The sequence below is a fragment of the Neomonachus schauinslandi genome, chromosome 16 (genome assembly GCF_002201575.2).
Source record: "Neomonachus schauinslandi chromosome 16, ASM220157v2, whole genome shotgun sequence".
Taxonomy (NCBI): Eukaryota; Metazoa; Chordata; class Mammalia; order Carnivora; family Phocidae; genus Neomonachus; species Neomonachus schauinslandi.
In genome coordinates this window covers 48,516,916-48,540,496 of record NC_058418.1, presented here as the reverse complement: position 1 = coordinate 48,540,496, position 23,581 = coordinate 48,516,916, and the positions used below count along the sequence as shown (strand labels likewise).

The window sequence follows — 23,581 nt, the reverse complement described above, 5'->3', positions numbered from 1 at the left end:
TCATTTTGGGGGCAGTGCTATGCTCTGAATGTTTGTGCCCCCTCATTCATATGCTGAATCACCTAACCTCCAAAGATAATGAATGGTATTAATGGTATTAATAGGGGGTGCTTTGCGGAGGTGATCAGGTCATGAGGGTGGAGGCCTCATGAATGGGCTTAGTCCTCTTATAAAAGAGACCCCACAGAGCTATTTCCATCATGTGAGGATACAGGAAGTCTGTGGCCCAGAGGAGGCCCTCGCTGGACTACGCTGGTGCCCTGATCTTGGGCTCCCCAGCCTCTAAAACTGTAAGGAATAAATTTCTGTTGTTTGTAAGCTACCCAGTCTGTGGTTATCTTGCTACAGCAGCTCAAACAGACTAAGATAGGCAATGTCCTCAATGGTTGTGAAAGCAAATGGCAGCCATCTGGTTGTGTTACATGAAAAATCTCTGAAGATACATTCTAATTTTCTAATTTCCCTAAATATCTGTTGCCATGGTTTTACCACCATCCTCCAGTTTTTAGAATTACATATTAATACAAAGGAACTTTTGGTCCCATGTTCAACTGCCTTCTTAGTTGCTCTCAACATGCTCAACTGCCTCTGAATGTGTCACAGACGTGTCAAACTCAAACTGTAAAACTGAGCTGCTGTCTTTCCCCTCAAACCTCTCTCTCTCTGTTCTTCTTTCTTTTTCTTTTTTTTTTTTAGGTAGGGGTAGAGGGAGAGAGAGAATCTTAAGCAGGCTTCACGCCCAGTGCTGAGCCAGCACGGAGCCCAATGCAGAGCTTAATCTCACAACCATGAGATCATGACCTGAGCTGAAATCAAGAGTCGGATGCCTAACCGACTGAACCACCCAGGCGTCCCCCATTCAAACCTTCTCTGACCACATCTCAAATAATGGCAACTCAACTACTCCAGTTGCCCAACTAAAAATGTGGTGTTATTTTTGTTTCCTTCTGTTTTCTCACACCTCACATGTATTCAATGAGAAAGTCGAACCTCCCTCCCCCATCCACACTGCTATTACCCAGTGCAAGCCACCACCATCATCTCGCATGGATCCTTACACTACTTGAACTGGTCTCCAAGCAGGTCTCTATTCCTGTTACAGACATACAGATGGACATAAATTATATACACATACATATAGATCTATACCTTATATATATCTATGCATATGGGTGTGTGTGTGTGTGTGTGTGTGTGTGTGTGTGTGTGTACCTCTGCTCCTAAATGGGCACTTTCCGACATCATGATCCCACCAAAGGCAGTCAGATGGCATCCATCATTGCTTAAAACTCCCTGGTGTCTTCTCGTCTCATTCAGAGTAATGAGACTTCCCCTCCTGGCCCTGCCTTACTTGACTGTCTCTTGTTCTCCCACTACTCCCCAATCACTTGCCATACTCCAACCACACTAGATTTGTTGCTATTTTCTGAATGCATCTGGTAAGATCACTGCTCTCAGCACTTAGCACTTGCTATTTCCTTTGCCTGGAATGTTCTTTCCCCAGATACTCACTGCCTGATCTTAAGTAGTGAATCCCCCTCTGAAACACCTGCTACTTCAATTTAGTATTTCCTTTTTCTGTTTGTTTTGCTCCAGAAAACTGTGACTTCCTGACAGTGCTATTCAATGCAAACTTTCCGCAATGATAGAATAGGTGGCTGCTGAGCAATTAAAATGTGACCAGTGAGACTGAGAAAAGTGGGCATTTAATTTAGTCTTATTTTTATTAATTTTAATTTTAATTTTTAAAGCTTATTTCCATTCACTTAGTTTCATTAATTAGTTTTAATTAAATATGAATTGAAATCGGCATTTGTTGCCAGTGGCTACTACAGAAGACAGCACAGTTCATCTAAAATCCATTGTTTTGGGTTTGATAGTGAAGAGATCAAGATTCTTTTTTACGACATTTATCTACAGCCCCTCTCACCAACACCTCTGGCTGAAAGACCATCTTCCCTTCACTGTGTATCAACGCCACCTTTGCAGTAAGTCAACTGCCCATACATGAGTCAGTCTGTTTAGCTATTTTGTTTCACGGATCTACTTGTTTGTCCTTTATGCTGGTCACACACTGTTTCACTGAGCCTGTCGGTAGAATGTCTTTATGTCTATTAGAGTTGAGTCCTTCAACTTCATTCTTCCAGATTGATTTGGTTCTTCCTGTCCCTTCAAATTTGCTGACAAATTTTAGAACCTGCTTGCCAGTTTTCACCAAAACAGTTACATCAACCAACAAATAAACACCCCACTGGAATTTTAATTCAGACTTGTACCAAATCAAAACCTACATGGGAAGAATTGATATTTACACCATACTGAGTTTTCTAATCAATGGAATTTTTATATTTCCTCATTTATTTAGAATTTTAATTTATCTCATGAGCATTTTATACTTTTCTATGTAGAAGTCATGCATATCTTTCATTAGGTTTATTACCATGTATTTGAGATTTTTTATGTGATGGGCAATAAAATCTTCTAAAACTTCATTTTGCTTACTGCTGGTATACAGAAATGAAATGTAGTTAATTTTTATATTAATTTGATACCCAGTGATCATCCTAAATTTTAATAGTTTATCTGTATATATATATATATATATTAGTATATATACATATGCTAAAATATAACCTAGTCATAGACAAATAATGAGAATCAATAGATAACGTGGTCACAGACAAATAATGAGCATCTTAGTTCTACCCTTACAGTACTTACATCTTTCCTTTCTCTTTCTTTATTACACTGGCAAGGACCTCCAATATAATGGTGAACAGAGTGATAATAGCAGGCATCCTTGTGTTAATGCTGGTAACAGGGGTAAAGCTTTCAATATTTCACCATAAAGTGTGATATGTGCTACACGATTTTTTTGTTAGTACTCTTTAACAAAGTAAGGAAATTTCCTTCTATTGGTAATTTATTGCGTTTTTACCTTCTCTTTTATCATGAACGGATGTTCAATTTAATCAAATACATTTTCCTTGACTACTAATTCCTATTTAAATTTATGTAAGTAAAGAATTCAAGAACACAAGTCATGTTTACCTACTTTTAAAAAGTTAAGTATTTTTCAAAGCTTTCACATGTATCAGTCTTCTCAGAGAAATAGTCTGTCCTTTTCGTTTGGGGACTTAATAAGATACATCTATTATTAGATGTTCTACACAGATGCCAGATTCATTGAAAATAATGAAATATTTCTAAATCATTACCATTAAACTATTTTTTAAAGATTTTTGTTAAGTTCTTCCACTGAACAATATACATTTTAATCAAGTTGCAAAGGAGGTCAACTTTCTACTAGTTTCATTTTAAATTTGTGTATTTAAAGCATTCATGCAAATTTAACTATTAAATGAAAGTTGATTAACTCACCAGTCATATTGCAATATAGAAGAAAGGGTTCCAGAGGACCACTTCCATCTGAATCTATATAGTAAAACCCTGAAGTGTTTCCTCTGTGCTTATAGGATTCACATGACTGCTCATAGATAGCTGTAAGAAAAAAAAAATGGATCCTCATAAATGGAATAGTATAAAAATAATCTCTTAAATTTTAATTTGGACACAAAATACGCCAAGTTTTGAAATTTAATATGTATATTACTGACCATGAGAAAAGGTAAAACATACTTTAAAACAAAACCCATTCTTTTTTAAAAAAAATTAATATGGATGAAAGGTTATACAGAAAAAGGCAGAATGACAAATTCTGTGGCATTTCCTTTTGTCATCAAGAAAATATGAGATTATTAGTCAAAATAAAAATAATTTTTACATTAGGTAAAACAACAAAAGAGAAGGTATGTGTTTTAAATATCAAAATGCTTATAAGTATAATGTAACATCCATTTCGGACATCCACCCAAATGGATCTTCTGACATCCATTTTGGAATTTCTAGTGTCACCTTGTAATAACCTCACATCTGAAACACAATAGTATAATCTCCTTAAATAATCTGCTTTTAAAGTGGAGGGTATTGTGCTGAGCAAAATAAGTCAATCAGAGAAAGACACGTATCATATGACCTCACTGATATGAGGAATTCTTAATCTCAGGAAACAAACTGAGGGTTGCTGGAGTGGTGGGGAGTGGGAGGGATGAGGTGGCTGGCTGATAGACATTGGGGAAGGTATGCGCTATGGTGAGCTCTGTGAATTGTGTAAGACTGTTGAATCACAGATCTATACCTCTGAAACAAATAATACATTATATATTAAGAAAAAAAAAAAGGAAGAAGATAGCAGGAGGGGAAGGATGAAGGGGGGAAATCGGAGGGGGAGACGAACCATGAGAGACTATGGACTCTGAGAAACAAACTGAGGGTTCTAGAGGGGAGGGTGTGGGGGATGGGCTAGCCTGGTGATGGGTATTAAAGAGGGCACGTTCTGCATGGAGCACTGGGTGTTATGCACAAACAATGAATCATGGAACACTACATCAAAAACGATGTAATGTATGGTGATTAACATAACATAATAAAAAATTTTTTTTTAAAAGGAAAAAAAAAATCTGCTTTTATCCACAATTACGTAATAGAAAAATTTTAAATGATGTAACTATTCTCCTTTCTCATATAAAATTATCTATAGATAAAATCTTTAAAAAAATTGACCAACAAAGCTCCTCATCAATAATTTTAAAAGTATTTTATAAAAGAAACTTTCTGTAATGCCCTGTAATGAGAATTTAATATAATTAAAACTGGAAGCAAAAGAAATATTTATATCAAGTATGCCCTCAAGTGGTCTCAATATGTTTTAATCCATAATTGGATGTTTTTGAGAATACAATTATACATTTGCCATGCACAAAGTTTGATATTAACAACTGTATATGATGCACATCTTATTGAACACTTGGCCACATACACTTATGATTTCCATCAAGCTTTTCATTTTATGAAAAGAGAAGTAAGTCATGCCCTGAAAGGCTTTCCTTGATCTAGTCCAAATTTTTGAAAATTATGTTAATGACAACTTAAACAATATGAAATAATGTAGCTAATTTGCTCAGTGTTACAGTGATTTTGGATAATCATACAAATTTACTTCCCCATTCCTCCACAGTCTGATGGTTTTATTTTGTTCCTATTATATATGACATAGACAAAAATATAAGCATGGATTGTTTTAGAGTCACATTTATATTTTGTGCAGTGAAATGGGCATGTAAAAATGGTTAGTTTATTCACTTCTGTATGCACATATACATATGTTCATAAATTCTTTGAAAGAGGTTGGCAGGATAGACTCACGACTTGAGAGTCAGGGCTGGTAGTAGAAAGGACACGTGACTGCATGAGGGTAATTAGGAATACATTTGCTTTATGTGTATTGCTTGACTCTTTATAACATGACTGTTTACAACATATTACTTTCTAATGAAACCTTTTATTATTTTTTTCTTTTTATCATGTTAATCACCATACATCATTAGTTTTTGATGTAGTGTTCCATGATTCATTGTTTGCGTATAACACCCAGTGCTCCATGCAGAACGTGCCCTCTTTAATACCCACCACCAGGCTAACCTATCTACCCACCCCCTTCCCCTCTAGAACCCTCAGTTTGTTTCTCAGAGTCCATAGTCTCTCATGGTTCATCTCCCCCTCCGAATCCCCCCCTTCATTTTTCTCTTCCTGCTATCTAATGAAACCTTTTAAAGACTGCATCCCTGCCCCTTCCCCTATTTACACTAACAATAGTCAAGGCTTCACTATATCCAGGTTTGTCATCCTGGCCCCATTTCTCAGAATGGTTATTGGCCAAAACCCTTCAGTTCCATTTGGACTATCTGTTCAAGAACTTACTCATCAAACTGTGGCCACAGATGAAAATATTTTATTTATCCAATTTTTTTCCTCAGAGTTGTTTGTGTTTATATTTAGATTTGGTCATTGATAACAATTACAAATAAATAGTTAAAACACATTCGATTAGCTTTTTGTTTTGAGTTAGTTACCACAGTTAGGATGACGGAGGATGTAAGAAAGTTAAGTAGACAGCTAGCTGGGTAACTTGGCTTCTGGTTTCAGTGAAGTGTGGCTTTAGCAACAGGAGGCATTCTTTATGATATTGTGAGGCACTCCAACAGATAAACGGATGCCTTAGGAATGACTCCGGCTGCAGGGGTACAGGTCTGAGGGGTGAAGCCGGGAGCTCCTCCCGCTCACGCCCTTGCCAGCCCTGAATCAGGACTTCCGAGGGTCCCTTACAGAATGTCCAGGGCTGGGAGCCCAGGATTCCAGTCTCAACTCTAGCAGGAGTACAAAGTAGCACACAGTGAAGAGAACAGGAATGAGGAGTCTGATGACATAACACCCTGGCCTGAAGTCAGGGCTACAGGAGATGGGAGTAGGAATTAAGTTGCCTGGCAAGGTCAGTAATGACATGAGAAAAATGGGCGCTTAGATCTCCCCATCATATATACTGAAAAAGTGGACATCAAAATGAAATGAGTCTTACAACACATGCAAACATTTCTTTTTTTTTTTTTTTTAAGATTTTATTTATTTATTTGACAGAGACACAGCAAGAGAGGGAACACAAGCAGGGGGAGTGGGAGAGGGAGAAGCAGGCTTCCCGCTGAGCAGGGAGCCCGATGCGGGGCTCGATCCCAGGACCCTGGGATCGTGACCTGAGCCGAAGGCAGACGCTTAACTGTCTGAGCCACCCAGGTGCCCGAAATGTTTTTTTTTTTTTAAAGATTTTATTTATTTGACAGAGAGAGACACAGCGAGAGAGGGAACACAAGCAGGGGGAGTTGGGAGAGGGAGAAGCAGGCTTCCCGCTGAGCAGGGAGCCCGATGCGGGGCTCAATCCCAGGACCCTGGGATCGTGACCTGAGCCGAAGGCAGACGCTTAACCGACTGAGCCACCCAGGCTCCCCAACATGCAAACATTTCATCAGAAAAATTGCATGGTTTATAATATAGGAAGAGTGTTGGTTATGATCCCAGGCTCTGGAGCATAATTGCAAGTGTTCACATTCTCACTATGCCTCAGCCATTTAAGGAGGCTGGGGCAAGGTGATTAATCTCTCTCTGTTACTTCATTAGTAAATTGGGGATAATAATAATACCCACCCACTAAGGTGGTCATTAGAATTCAAGGAGTTGGGACATATAAAATACTAGATCAGTGCCTGGCATTTAGAAAACACTCAATAAAATGACTATTTAATGATTAACATCATTATCTGCCATCCTTATTTCATTATCCTCATTAATGGGGTTGCAAGGGAATTGAAGGATTATGTATTCTGCATTGTTTATGTTTATCCTTAGCTGCCTTTTGTTTTCTATACGTATTTCCCCTTTGCCAGCTCTCCTACTCTTTTCTACCCTGTTTAATGTTATCTATTTCTATAAGCTACTTTGACAACTTCTTGAAAAGAGGTGTGGATTGAAAATAAACTAGAAAGCAACTGGATGCTAAACTTCAGGGTTGTGCATTCCAGTACATGGAACATGGAATACATAGAATACATGGAATATGCACACAGCCATGGAAAGGGAAACGGAACAAGGAAATCAGAACAGAGGCAAGAAGCAGCAGGTGTGTTCAGCTTACAGTTGTGGCAGGTAGCCCCCGTGTAACCAGTGTTTGCACAGTTGCAGTGAAAGGTGCTCCAGGACTGGGAACATTCACCACCGTGTTCACAATAGTTCGGCAAACACCTACGAGAAGGTGCAGATGCAATCACTACTTTTCATTCTGAGCGATCATAAAATGTTGATCAGTTATACACGGTCGTGTGAGAGAAGAATGTCAACAGGAACAGAAAGGGTAAATTCAACGTGACTCGTGGTTATTCAGTCTGTCGTCAAGGTGGTTTAATCACGGAACCAAACCTTCGATCAATAAATTCATCAGATTTCAACCAATTCTCAGGTAGTTGTGACTGCTTCATTTTCAACATGTGCTACTATATCAGAGTCCTTTCTTTTCTCTCAGTGACAAAACACTAATTCAATACGTTGCCAGAAATATCAATAGCTTACATAAAATAACAACATTTAATCATATTGATTTCCTACACTGAACATTTAAAAGAAGGAATAAAGAAGAGAGAAGAAAAGAAGGAAGTAGGAGGGAAGGGTGTCTTTATTCACTTTCTGAGTAAAGTGAAGACCTCCAGGAATGTTGAAGGTGCACTGGATAGACACACGAATTCCTAGCAGTGTGTTAGGGTGCTCCAGGCTGCTGAATGGAACTCACAGGGGCTCCCAGGATATTTTAACTTTTCAAGAGAAATATAGGCATACTCAGTATCTGACGAAGACTGCACAACTTCCTAGCTCGAGATAGTTCAATTTCAACATTAGATCGTAATACTTTCCTTTTAGTGACGTCCTATCTGTAAGAAGCTGGATTTTCAATAGTTGATAAAAAAAAAATAAAACAACCCAGTACCAGGTGAAATCAGTGTGGAACAAAAATGAGGGTGGTGGTGTCTGACCTGACCCCAAGCTTTGAACTGCTGTGCGGTACTCAACAGGTAAACACATGTAATTAGGAAGGAGTTGTGTTTAATTCAAAATAAAATTAAAATATTTTCAAATTACATAAATACTATATATAATATATATATACTGACACAACTATATGAATTATATATATATTACATATATAGACATATATAGAGAGATATATATATTATATTTGTTATATATATATATATATATATATTCCTTTTTCAAAGAGTTACTAAATTTTAGTACATAAATAAGTTGTTTGGACCTAAGCTACTTTTTAAATGAAAGTGTTAGTTATATTTTCGGGCTTGGAACACTATGAGAAAAATCACTGAAATACAAAGGGTGCTGTGGACAACAAAGCTGGGGAGCTTCTGGTATCAACTTGAACAGCCCTGATCAGATTATTGATGCTTTTTAGAATTCAGATTGAAAGGTATATTGAGACCAAAGCTTGAAATGCTTTCTTTTACCCCAGAATAAAAAAATAAACTGTGAAGCATGTCAAGAATGCACTCATACTGGGGTTTCTGCCACCTCTACTATTAAAAAACTAAGGATGGGAAACTTCATGTTTCGCTTATGGGATTTCTCCAATTTTAACTGAAAATAATGTTATTGATTTTTCCTGATTATAAAAAATAGATACCTACTGTACAAAAATCAAATGATCCAGGAAACGATAGAGAAGAAATATAGTTTATAACCTCTTATACAAAAGTCACCACTATAAACATATATACATGCATTTGTGTGTGAGGTTGTATTTATAAATATAATCATATGTTATTTTACAACCTGCTTTTTAAGGGTTCACAGATAAGTAATGGGCATCTCCCACTGCCAACTAAGTTTACATATATTTTAGCATTTTTATAGATTCACAGGAATCCATTCAAAGAATATTTCACCATGTATTTAATTTTTGAAGCATTTCAAGTCAATAACAATCTAGAAGAAAGAGGGAGATTAAAACAATAATAACCCTAGTTGGTGATCAGAAAAGAAAAGGACAGAGCGGGCTCTTCTTTACAGACCTCAGCCATGTTTTAAAAGGGGGCAGATGTAAGCGGCTATACCTAAGATCCTAAAGAATGAATGCTTAGTGTGATACGCGTGAAATTTCTATTTGATTTGCTGCTGCTGAAAGATACTGAATTCATTTTCCTTGATTCTTGTTAAGCTTGACTTTTCCCATTTTTTAATTACAACGTGAAGCCTGGATTGTGGATGTTATTTAAATTCACCATGTAGTAGCTCTCTTTGATGAACAGTAAGTAACCTATGGTAAATTACATTGTATAGTGAAGTACTGATTTTCATTCAATGTCTAAACAATTTACACTTTTCTCCTCACTAGTCATTCCAGTACAAAGTGAAACAACCCATCAACCCATTCTCTCTGGCCTCCAACATTTTCCCGTAGACAATTCCATCATTATTTTCATTGCTCATAACTTACATGGGGACATGGGATATGGACAGCAGCTCCCTTGGTGGTCCCGTCCTCAGTTCCACTGAGGGACTGACTGCCCTCAGCCCTCAGTCACCCCCCACCCAGATTTCTGACGTAGGGCCACTTCCCCTGCATGTGCACAGGGAACAAAGGGAGGGCTTCTAAATTAGTGTGTGTATGTGACTGTGTGGAAGGAAGATGTGAGTGTGTAAGGGCTGTGGGAGTGATCTCATAAGTGTGTGCATGTGTGTGAGTGTGCATATGTATGGATTAATGAGTGAGGAGGTAGAGGAATGCATGTATAAGGAGTATACGTGTAAGGATTGTGTGTGGTAAAGAGCTTTGGGGTGTGTGAGGGAGCACACAAGTGTATACAGACACGTGAGAGGCTGTGTGCAATGGCCGTTCATTTATGTGTGTAAAGAGTGTGTGAGAATGACTGTACAAGTGTGAGTGTGAGCACGTGTGCAAATATATGTACACCTTTACGTGTAGGTTTGATCCAACTTAAAGTTACAGTAAAAAAAGAGCTACACTGTTTAGTTCCCATCAGATTTTTAAGTATATTTTTAATGTTCCTGTGTTTTTAACTGCAATGTATTAAACCATTAAATTATGTGTTTATTATACATAGATTAATAGTAACCACAATAAATGTGAATGTGCCCCCAGGGGGCTATACAGCTCTGCAGGCAGACATTTCCATGGGACTTCCCCGGCCCCGGGGCGCTGAGATTTGATGCAGGCTCTGCTTCTGAGCCATGTCCTCTTAGCCAACTTCCCCTCCCTGTGCATCTGTTTTCATATTTATTAGAAACAAATACTACTAGGAACAAGCTCTGTGGGTTTTTGTGAGGATTACTTTAAGTACATATTAATTAATTAAAAATTCATTTCAGGGAGGGCCCCTCTATCTGCTAAATGGGACGCTGCCCAATTCATAAATCATTTAATAAACACAATTAGATCTTTAAAATTAAAAAATAAATAAGTAAAATTCATTTTAGAACACAGTCCTTGCACACAGTCTCTCACACACATGTACACACTCACAAGCTCACTCACATATCCAAAAGCACCTTATATACTCACACCCTCACACAACTCCTCACACACTAACTCATACAAATGCACACACACACAACCATACTATCCCAACACAGGCTCACACTTGTAGGTCATTCACACATGCATTCCCAGACTCCTTGCACACTCACATCATCCTTACACATAGTCATTCCAACTTAAATACTAATTCATGTTAAGTGCTTAGGATATACCCTGGTAAACAGATTTTTAAAAAGACTTTAATAATGCTTAGAAGCTATGTCAATAGGTATAGCACATAAGACCAAAATAAATGAATATACATCTTCTTCTGAATGTAAGAGGATGAGTCTAGAGGTACTTTTGGAAATCTAAAAGGTAAACAAATGCCAAAATTACTTTGATTTTTGCTATTATTTTTAAGATTACTAGGGTGGCCGTTAGTCATAAGTTTCTCCTAAAAAAATAAATCACGTATAGCCAAGATCTATCCATAATTTGCTCACTATTTCTGAGAAGTGTTTTTCAGATGTGGTACTAAAACTATACATTCTGCAATTGCGCGGCATCACAGTCCTCTGTTTTACAAATGTGTATCTCCCCAGATTCCCTGTGTAAGAGGGCAGCTTCAGAGAAACCCACATTGGAGAAGTGTGCATCAACTTGTACAGAGAGAACTGTCTGCAATCTGAGATGGTCAACATGACTATCACTAATAGTGTGGATGGCCGAACCTTCCCATGGGGCCCTAACGACTGTTAGCCACTGAGAAGTGAGCCCCACCTTGAGAGAGCTGGCTCAGGGAGCCTTGCCACACGCCCTTCCCCAGATCGGGGTTAAGGTTCTAGAGCTGGTGTGGATGTAACTTTGAAAAAGGTCACAGGCATTTAGGCCCATAATCAAGCCAATTCAGGTTTACAATCTAAATTCTTTCTTTACATATCATCTTTTATTACAGAAAGATTATTTTCTCTATAAATCAGGTTAAATAAATAAATAATGAATAAATAAATATTCATAGAAAGGAAAGTATGGCCTTCTAATCCGTTGCTAAATGAGATTACAATTACTTTTTTCTACACACAACACAGTATCTATTAGTATTCAAAATAGGATCATAGACACTGATAGACTAATGGTCTACCAGGTATAATATACATATAATATATAATAATATTATATATATAGATGTGTGTTTATGTTGATAAAATAGCTCATACAAATAAAAAATTATTTTTAAAGCTCAGAATTTATATTTATTCAAAATATATATTGAACACTACTACAGGGTAGGGGCTAAGTCTGTCACAACACTGCTTAGTTTTTTTATCTGTAATGGCCATGACACTCCATTGAACTCAATAATTAAAATTAGCACTCTTGATATGAAAGCATGACTGGCAAGATTATTTGGCTAATATGCCCATGCCTAAAAATATTTTTTAATTATTAACTATCAATTTATTGTTTTAATTATTAACTATCAATTATTGTTTTACTTGTTCTCTACAACTAACTTCCAGATCTTGAATTATCATGCCCTGTGGTGGAGTTCCTACTGCAACTACTTGGTCATCCTTATATCTTGATCAATACTACCACTCCAGACTTTCCCAGAGGAGAGGCTCTTTTTATTTTCCCTGCAGAGAGGACAGTAATGGGCTGTTAAAGGCACACAGTAGGAGCACAGCAACCAGTTAAACTGCTAGGCCTCTGAAAGTATTACTCAGCTGTCAGAGAAGCAGTCCGTCTATGACTTAGTGGTACGTGGTGATCAATACTACTGTTAGACTGTACTAATTTACTGAGTTTAATGATATATTTTTGATACATTTACACCCATCTAAAATTATAGCAGCAGCAACATTACCTTTTGTAAACTGGTAGCATGTGTACATATAAATAACATGGTCACATGTCTTCCACCTCAGTTTTATCCTTGGAAATATGAAGTATAAAACTAAAAGTGTATTTTTCTTTTCCTTTTTTTTTTTAAGCATATCTTTCTTATTTCTAATGTGAATACCATCCAGTTCCTGTGGAACAGGTGGTGGCAGGAAAGAGAAGTTTAAAAACATATTCGTTTTATATATAAATTTTAATATGCTGCCGAATGTTTGAAAATGGACAGGCCAGGTAAAGAAAGGAGATTGCCCTTACCTGTCTGTGATTCCACATGAGTCTATCTGAAGGTCACTGAAGTTTCCAAGGGACCCCTGCTGAACTGAAATCAGATCGACCACCTTGTTACTGACAGAAATGAGTCTCATACATCCCTGAAATCCACCCAGTGGATTTTTACGTTGGGATCCAAAGCTGTTGTTAGGACAACCTGACCAAAACAAAACAAAACAAAGTAAATCAGGATATATCATAATGATCCAGGATTTAGTAGCACAAACAACTTCCTTATGAAAAAAGAAAAGAAAAAAGGCACTTGATTAATTTCTTAAAATTAAGAGGGAGGAAGAGCCCCTCACAGCCATCATTAGTTTGATCTAAATGACATATTGCAATTCATACAAAGTATTTCTCTTCATGACCATAGGGTTCACATGAAATCATGTTATTATTATTCTCTTTATTACCCTATGGTAATAAAGAGAAATACTTTGTATTAATAAGAACATATAATAATTATATGCTATAATTATATATTATATATACTATATTATCATTATGTAATATTAAATGATACATTAAACACAGGAACTTAGTCTTTTGGAATGCAAAAAAGGCATAAAGATTGAAAATGTGCACTGTAGATAACAAAAGATAAATCCGTAACAGTGAAATACCTTGGTATTTAAAGCTAACTATTTGGGAAAGGAGCTGTATTGACTTGGAATAAAATTACCAACTATTTAATTAAATACTTTATTTTCATATGCATATAAGAGCCATACACACATGCATTTTAATAAATCATAATGACTTAACGTCAAAAACATTTCACTGTGATTTTATTTATTCTTTGCCTCATAAAAGAATGCTCCATTTATATTGATTTTTTTCTAACACTTATCTAAGACCTGTTTCTAATTATTTAAGTAATAAAGAACTATATTATTAACCATTATTCTCTGGGGTTTAATGATGTTCTAAGTGTTTCTCCAGCCAAGTGAAATAAATAATTTTATGGAGTATGAACACATATATTATACTTAGGTATTTTTCATTAATCTTTCTCTGCTGTTATGGTTGTCAAGCACTATTACAGTTTCAAGAATAAGAAATGAATCAGAAACTTCCTAATTCCTACACAAGCCACACTCTTTTTCTTCCTAATACCTATACAATCCACACTCTTTCCTAATTATAATTAAATATTGTGACTGACGATATTTCCCCTTAATGCTTATTTTCCTAACAAAACACACTAACGTGGCAAGTAAAGGCCAGGAGTCATATTTAAAACGGTTATCAGGTACATTGGAATATCACGGGAGACTTCGAAGTTTCAAATTTGATATATCAAGAAAAGGTGATGAAAGCTCTTGGAGTATCAATTTATTGTACGTGGTACCACATACGTTTTCAGTGCTTAAAATTCTTCTGTGGTGTAGGAGATGGTTATTATAACCTCGATATGTTTTCTAGATGACTTATTAACCAATTAAGAATGTTAAAGTAAAAACTGAGAGGATAATAGTTCAATAATATTTGGGGGCGACTACAATATGCCAGGAATATAAACAGCTCTGCTAATCTCCTTTTCTCCAGGTAGTGTTTCCTGACACATTTCAAACCATTTCAGAATAAAATAAATGGTGCAATATGCCTGTAGGGAATAAAACTAAGCAAACGCAGTGACAAAGAAAGATTACGGAACTTTACAGAAAGCACATCGTCATATCATTAGGCACTTCATATTCCTAGCTACAATTTTTAATAAGCAAGAGATTTTAAGAATAAAGAAGGGTTCAAGCCAGGTTCGTCTCATTAGTCTACGATAACAGGCAACCACAAGTTAATATATTGCCAACAGCAGAGAGAAGTTCAGCACTGAACCGCTTTGAGATGGAAGGTCTAAAATATGAAGATTTCCGGGGAATACTTAATGCTGAATTAACGGATGGATCCATTACCGGAGGCAGTGCGCATGTGAAGCACCTCTGAGGATGACAGATAAATTATAATCACTCAGTGTCACCACACCAGAAGATGTCGGCTTTGACTTCATGGTGGTCTAGCCTGTTCACTGGATGGAGCATGTCTGATTTACCCAAGCGGGGGTGTGAGAATTCTACCCAAGGTCTGCTGCCTCTGGTCTGTGCTGCACAGTGTGTTATTCAAGAGCACAAAGATCACATGGGGGAATATTGCAGAAATTAGACGTTTGCCTGCCTTCAATCTGGAGAACCCAGATTTAAAATTTATAATTTATAAATGATAAAAGTCGAGCACAGTGCACCACAATGAAGTCTGAAGTTTTGAAAAAGCACTCAGTTGGAGGGAGAAAAAATGGAAAACGATGGACAGATAATGGAGTCTGGTATGGCATAGGCGGAATGCTATGATTTCTGAGCAGCCCCCTCTCCCAACATGACTGTCACTCTCAAGACCAGCCTGGAATGGAGGTACAATGCAGGTTGGTGGAAGAGACCGCAGCCACGGTAGGCCAACTCTAGGCTGATAAGATCACTGGAAAGCTGCAGGTGAGTTGAGAGGGTAGTGGAAGAGAACTGATGGGAAACATCTCAGAACATGGAATATTTATTTACTTGAAGATAAACTGGCTGAAGAAGTAACAACTTAAGCAGAGCCTTCCACCTAGATAATATGGATCCTAGTATTACAGGAGGCTCTCAGGCACACAGAGTGGAAGGTTTTCTAGGGCCAAAACCTGTGACAGTTTGCCTTGGGACTCAGGGCATCCAGTGATAAAACTGGGAAGAGTTAGTCACCCCACTCTCCTCCAGTCCACTCCCCACATCCAGAATTGCCAGCCCAAAGGCCTAAGGGGGCTTCCAGAAGGATGGACCTCCTCTACCAGTCTCTGGACCACAAGTCTGGGAAGAACTGCAGAACAGCAGAACTCTCCTCTGCGCTCTGTGGACATCGCCATCCCTTGCAACAAGGGAGGGAGGAGAAGGGCAGAAGGTCCCCGGCTTTCTTTTGGCTTCTTGTTCCCAGCCTGGAAATGTCAGCGTGCCTTAATGTGTGCGGGGTGTGTGTTCATTGATCAGTAGAATCTCATGCGCAAAATGTTCTGGAACTGAAGGACACCAACTGAAATGATTGATTAAACAGAGATACCTACGTAAACCTGTGATTGTGATTTTTTTTTTAAAGTCCTGAAGTTTGAATTTTATTACGGAAGCTTCCACAGTTTATTGGTTAGGAACTCAGAAACACTTTAATAGACACCAAATTATAAAGAACATGAGAGGGAGAATAAAACCCAAATTCAAGACAGTGTTTATCTGAGGAGATGAAGAGATAGGACCCTGGATGGGCAAATGAATGTTGATAATATTATCTTTCTAAGCTGGGAAATGCACATGTAGATATGCATAGTATTCTAATTAGTATCCTTTAAAATGCACATATGATGTAAGAGGACACTGGGTGCAGGGAATATGGGCACTCCGTATCTTTGCAACTTTTTCATAAATGTAAAACTATTCAAAGATTAAAAGTTTATTTAAATAAAACAGAGTATATCATTTGTACCATAATAAAAACAAGCAAAATTACAGAGTGCACATGTGATATATTTCACCATAAACTAGGACAGAATGAATAGCAATAAAAATTTTCTGCAAAAAACAGGTAGGCATCGTTAAATATGAACATGAGGGATGCAAAATACTTTAAGAACGAGGATTCTATTTTCATGATTTACACTTTTATCCAGTCTATTCACTTTATCTAGTCTTTTTTTTTTCACATTTAACAATATGCCTGTTTTTGAAATCTCTTTTAGTGCTTCTAAATCTTTTCCTTTGAAGTGAAAGCTCTTAGTTAATTTGTTCTCCATACTTTACCATTTATTAAAGGAATGTGTTCCCATGGATTGCCATAAAATCAATCATATATTCCATGAGGTTTAATAAACAACTTGGTTCAGAAATGAACAAATCTCGCTAAGGGAGGCAATTACATCTTTTAATATTGTTGCCATATGTGCTGCCATTCACAGCAACGGATTAGGCAGGGGTTTTCTTTGTTTGTTCCTCTTTTTTTTTTTTTAAAGAAACTATTTTCCATCGACCTTATTTCCATTTTGTTTGCCTTTGTGGAAGAGCAGCTTAAGACCACTCAGGTGTTGCTCCTACCCATTCAGTGGCCAGAGCAGCCTGCGACTTCAAGTTGAGAAGCAGTGAGCTCAGAAGCTGGAGCAGTCCATTCACCCTGAAATTCCTCCGTGGTCACAGCCTTTTCAGCAGCGCTCTGCTCCTCCTCTTCAATCCCTTCAGGAACTCTGCAGAAGTAGAGCTCAGGTGCCACGCATGCGCAGAACATCCCGGGCCGGCACCCACCCCATCAGACCCCCTGACTGAGCTTCCCTGTTGTTGCAAGGGATGGCGATGTCCACAGAGCGCAGAGGAGAGTTCTGTGCTCCACAGAGCGATGGTAGGCAGGTGAACTTGAGACGCCTCTGTGAGAGGCTTGGTGGTCAGGCCTGGGATCAGTCACCACCAGAAGTCTCGGGCCCCGGAAGGCTGGCTGGATCTGGTCAGTGGAGGTTCCAGTGGGGACACGGCCGGCAGTAGGCGTGGCTCCAGGGGCAGCAGCATACTTCAGCCCAGTGCACGGGCCAGGATTCCTGGGTGATAGGACACTGACATCAGCCAGGTTTTCAACGGCAATAATGGCACGAGCTGCCAGCAGAAGCTTCTCCCAGGTTCTCCTCAGATTCATGAGGTAGCCTCCATCACCTCTCCTTCTGTAGATGTCCTGTGGTTCCATTCGGAAGTCAAGGTTGGTGCCACCCACGCGGGTTCCTGCCGCGAGGAATCTGAGGACATCCTCCTCCTTCATTTGCAGGTCATCGAGGGCTCCAGACATTGTGAAAGTTTCCCTTTAAGTTATGACAGGAATACCGTATGGACCCCTCCCTGGGTAGCACGGAAAGTGTTTGTTCGTTCTTAGTATCAGATGAACGATGCATGGTCTGTGTGCTTACTGTCAATTCTTAGGAAGGAATTTGTATTTTATTGATGAATAATAAAGATCGCGCTACCGCCACCAAATTCAAAGGCGATTCTAGACAGAGGTGACTATTAAAATTCAAAATAACAGCAATAAGAAACACACCAAATCATGATTAGAAGTAAGTCTTACTACTACTACTACCAGTTTTACAACTTTGCCTTTCTACTGGCAAATCACATTTTATTTTAATTTTCCAGCGGTAAAGACTCATTTCCATTTCCAAGGTTTTCTTTTTCAAGCTTTTAGTTCAATCAAACATCCAGGGCAGGTAAATGCTTCATTTGTTTTTGTTCTCTTAGAGAGATGGCCTGGTGTTGAAGGTTGATGCCCTAATTTCATCAAATGTATCAGTGCATTATTACTTAGCAATGAACAGAGGTTTCTATGGCTAATTAGGTTAGATTATTTGCCATTGGCATAATACTGTCCTTCTGCATTGGGCAGTAGGAAAGCAATACGGATGCTCCACAGGAGCTAAGAGCCATGTGCAGGAAAATACTGCAATAAAATCAGCCCATAAAATCTGAAAAAGCCATATAAGAACCATTTCACACTAGGAAAATATAACAAAGTTTGAAAGTGAGAACTGAAGACGGTTGTCTATTTGCAATCATTCTCATTGTCGAAATTGTAAACATAAGTAAATCACATCTAAGAAATGCATCTTAGGTCATAGTTGGTCATCTTGATTCACTCAACATTTCCATGTTCAAAGAAAGTGAGAAATTACCATACTATTGAATTGGTTAAAACATGATGACATCTCCAAGACACAGGGGGGAGTAACTGCAAATAGGGGTCAATTGCCCGTATGGCCTGACCTTTTCTCTTACCTCCGAAATAATAGGTACCACCTGAATAAATCTGCTCAGGCCCCAGGGAAGAAGCAGCAGAGGCTACTTGGCCATCTACCACCAGACTCAGGTGATTCCGTTTGGCAGATAAGGAGATGGAATGCCACTGCCCGTCATTTAATCCAACACCTGGGGAGACGACATCAGTTAAAAGAGATCTCTCTCAGCGCTCACCATCCAGACACCCCATCCCTCCCACCCCCCACCACTCCAGCAACCCTCAGTTTGTTTCCTGAGCGCTGTGAATAGTACAAGACTGTTGAATCACAGACCTGTACCTCTGAAACAAATAATACATTATATGTTAAAAAAGAAGAAGAAGAAGAAGAAGAAGAAGATAGCAGGAGGGGAAGAATGAAGGGGGGGCGGATATCGGAGGGGGAGATGAACCATGAGAGACTATGGACTCTGAGAAACAAACTGAGGGTTCTAGAGGGGAGGGGTGTGGGGGGATGGGCTAGCCTGGTGGTGGGTATTAAAGAGGGCACATTCTGCATGGAGCACTGGGTGTTATACGCAAATAATGAATCATGGAACACTACATCAAAAACTAATGATGTAATGTATGGTGATTAACATAATAAAAAAATAAAATTTAAAAAAATTAAAAATAAAAGAGATCTCTCTCAACAGTGAACAGTATAAGTAGTTAGAAACCAAATAGACATTGCCCAATCAAGCACAGCACTCAGTATATTAATAAAAGGAAACAGAAAGACAGGAAAAGGATGCAAGTGGATACCCTCTTGTGGAAAATGGTGTGTTATTCTTTTCTTAGGGCCTCAATAAAAAGAACAAAATCCCCAACTTTGGACAAAGTCCTAAGTAGTTAAAATCTTCCAACTATTTGGCATGGACAGTTTTCAGCTTCCATCGTGTACTTTACCTTTTACAGGGAGGGGTTTGGGAAGAGCACAGATATTTTCCAAAATTCTCGGCTAGACCCAATAAAATGATTTATCTGCTTTTTTATATTGTTGTGTAGTCATCTTTTATAATATTATATATTTAGCAATGTACATCAAGTCAATCTTTACAAAAATTACTATAATGAATATTGAAAGTTTTCCCATATAATATGAAGTTAAAAAATAAAGCAGTGTGTAAAACCACATTTACATCGTCGATCCTCATGGTGTGTAGATTCCATATTTGCAAATTCACGTACTCACCAGAATTTATTTGTAACCCCAAAATCAATACTCAGGGCATCTTTGGAATCATTCACAGAAATGCACAGAGCAGTGAATAAATTGAGTTCACCGACACATGTTTTTCCAGCTGAGGTTAAACAAGGAAACGCTTGTTGCAGCTCTCATATGTGAACATGTTTCCCACATTTTTGTGCTTTTGGTTGGTGATTTTGCCATTTAAAAGAGCCCAGGCATAGTGATGAAGTACTGTCTGGTGTTCCTAAATGCAAGAAGGCTGTGATAGTGCCTCAGAGAAAATAAACATGTTATATGAACCTCATTCAGGCATCGGTTATAGTGAATCTGGCCACGAGTTCAATGTTAATGGACCAACAATATATATTAAATAAGGTATCTTTAAACAGAATCACATATAAAAGCAAGGTTATATATAGACTCGTTGACAAAAATGTGACCAGAAGGTCACGGAAACCTAACCCCATAAGTCCCCTAGGAGTGGAAGTTCAATATTTGCTAATTCAATGTTCACAATGACTTTACACAACATAACTACTGCAAATGATGAGAATCAACTACATATATATAATTCTAATGATATTCTTACTTTTTGTATAAATATGGGGAAGGACTGGAAGTAAATACCCCTAAACAGTAATTTTTGCATAATGGAAAATTGTGGTTTTTATTCATTTTTATATTTTCCCTGGATTTTTCAAGATTATATATATAACCAAAAGTTGCATTAATCAAAAATCAAAGTATTCTCTTCACCCCTAAAAAACAATCTCCTCTCCCTCCCAAGGCAGCTCTAGTTTGATGAATCCATCAGATGACCTAGCCCTTTCCTTCTTTAAGGGAATTAAGTTTACAAAGGTTCTATGTCTGAATATCAGCAAACAGGTGGACTCTAAGCATCTCTATTGTGGATTTACCAGTAAGGTTTATATCCATTGAATACTCAATGCTGTATGATTTTGTATATCAAATTAGTAAACTAAAATAGGAGTACTCTATTAAACCCAAAGGTCATGGCCTCTTTTCTGATACAATGTACAATGTACAATTACTTTACGTCCCCAGCTATTTTTGACCACAGGCTTTCAGAGAGAAAATGTGTAGAAGCTCCCTTAGGAGATTAAGCTCTTTGCCCTGGATTTATTTAGTATAACACAAATTCCATCCTGGGCATCGAAGCTCATTTTTATACTACATCCAGGAAGCAAAAAAGATTTTCAAAGACCCAACTGGCTTGGTTTGTGAAAGGTGATGAGAAAGACCTGAAAACTGAAAAATGTAGGTTAGATACTTTTAGACACATTTTCTAAGAGTGGGCTCTGGAAATAGACGATTGAAGAGTTATGTAATTCCTGACGGTATGAGATTGGACTAAAATAAATCAAATGCCCCAGATTTGTCATCTAGAGCTTCCTTTAAGAGGATACATTTAGAGTGAAAGTCCTTGTACTGAGCTTTGCGTCACACGCAATGACGCCTCCCACCCTCCCTCCGCCACCATGCGCCACCACGCACCGCCTATCGGCTCTCTCAAAGATTGGACATGCCTGTAAACATGATTCTGCTTCTGTTATCTTATCTTAGGCTTTTTCTCGGTCCAGGACAGTGCTTCTCAAGCTACCTGTAGTGATGAACATTTTCTTTCCTGGCCTAGAGCAGACTGATACTTTCATAAAACTGAGGGAAAGTTAGTAAAAATTAAATAAAGAAGCCATAAAATACAAGCCCAGCATCCATACGCTTGGATGGCACAGCAAGATCTTATTGCTCTAACAGGTTCTTAGAACTTAATGCCAAGGTTTACGCTCCTCTTGGAAACAAATATTTCACTGAATGAGTGTTAGTCCAGGGACCACGCTTTTGAGTAGCAGTGCTCCAGGTATCCGCTGGGTGGCGCATGCTGCAGGATTAAAGTCAAAGCTCGGGAATTTCTTCTGTCAATACAGAAGCCAGTTTAGATTAAGAGCAAAGACTGCTAGGACAGCTGCTCTGTCATCTGACACAGTTAAGTCACCCCCCTCACCAGCCAGCACGTAGTGAAGTTGTGCTGTGTTTGGGGGGGGGGGGGAACCACTGGAAAGCTCTTCCCAAGCCTCACGTATAACAGACACCACTGACTTAGGAGGAGGAGGCTTGTTACCCATCAGTGGGATTTATTATGTAAATTAAACAATGAAAAGTCCAATTAATTTCTTTCTCTTAACTTGACATAATAAAAGGATAATTTTAAAATTAGGTTCTCTTTTTTTTTTAAAGTATACAACTCTTTCCCGCTTTTAGGTCTGATGAGAGGGAGCCCCTTAAAAGACCACACCACTGTAAAAGAAGGGAAGGAGAAGAATCACAGAATTTGTACTTTTTCTTGTTCACGTTATCAGGTAAGTAAATGCTAATTTGAGGACTGCTCCCACCACTCATAAGTTTTGAGTCTGCGGGAGGGGCATGTTATTGGTATAACAACAGTTTTTATGGATTTCATAACAGGTATTGTGTGCTTTACATGCATTGCGTATTTACTCTTCAACACTGCTAGTATTATGCTCATTTTAAATATGGGGAAAATGCTCAAATAAGAACAACAAATTATCCAAGGTAATGTCCAGCTGGTAAGCTGATTTCAAAACCCATGCTGTTCTCTGCCTGCAGGACAGGCGGTGCCTTTATTTTTTTGCTTTTGTAAGTAATTACAAGAGAAACCAAAAAGCAGCCCCCAAACTGCTAGGAAGTGGCCTGGCACTCTGAGGAGGCCTCGGTGGTATGAGAAGTTGGCGGGCACTCAGGGCTAGGCCTTGGTGTTCTCCCACTGAACACAATCTCACAGAACACCAATATTAGTCAAGGAAACTGCAATGAAATTGGACCAAAAAAAAAAAAAGTCAAGACTACTTCATAATCTTGTGTAAGCCCAGACAATATCAAGGCTATTGTGAAAACCACAAAAATACCAAACTTCCTCTTCTGGATAATATGAATGACAACCTATTTTATTTTTTTTATACCAATCACAGCTTTGGCCTTATTTCATTCCTCCATCCTAGATAAGATTTACAAAGATACCTCATCACACAATTACCCTCACTTCCTAGCAACATTTAATCCAGAGTTCTCCACTTCCTTGAAACCTCCCCCCAAATAAGCTAACAACCCAAATTAACACCTTTATATGAAGACACGCCCATGGCTCCCCAGGGGGTGTGTCATACTTGCTGCAATAAGCAATAAACCCACAACTTGTTTGATTACAGGTATGTTCATTGTGGACTTTGGATGGAAAGCCCTGACAACTCTAAATGGAATTATGAAAGAATAGAAAAATAGAAGTGTTTGCAATTATAGGTAGTAGGGGAGAACACAACTGTTTACCAGAACTCTCTCCCTCTCCCTCTCTTCTCTTCTCCCATCCTCTT

General features: G+C 38.2%; 1 protein-coding gene across 1 annotated transcript in view; it reads right to left on the bottom strand.

Annotated features, from left to right (window-relative positions):
• Nucleotides 1-23,581, bottom strand: part of CNTNAP4 (contactin associated protein family member 4) — a 213,679-nt gene that overhangs the window by 16,941 nt on the left and 173,157 nt on the right. The window contains exons 9-12 of the mRNA XM_044922066.1: nucleotides 18,985-19,134; nucleotides 13,151-13,322; nucleotides 7,583-7,689; nucleotides 3,382-3,501 (exon numbers count right to left, since the gene is read on the bottom strand). Coding sequence (XP_044778001.1) covers nucleotides 3,382-3,501; nucleotides 7,583-7,689; nucleotides 13,151-13,322; nucleotides 18,985-19,134 — 549 coding nt within the window. The remainder of the gene's footprint in view (nucleotides 1-3,381; nucleotides 3,502-7,582; nucleotides 7,690-13,150; nucleotides 13,323-18,984; nucleotides 19,135-23,581) is intronic.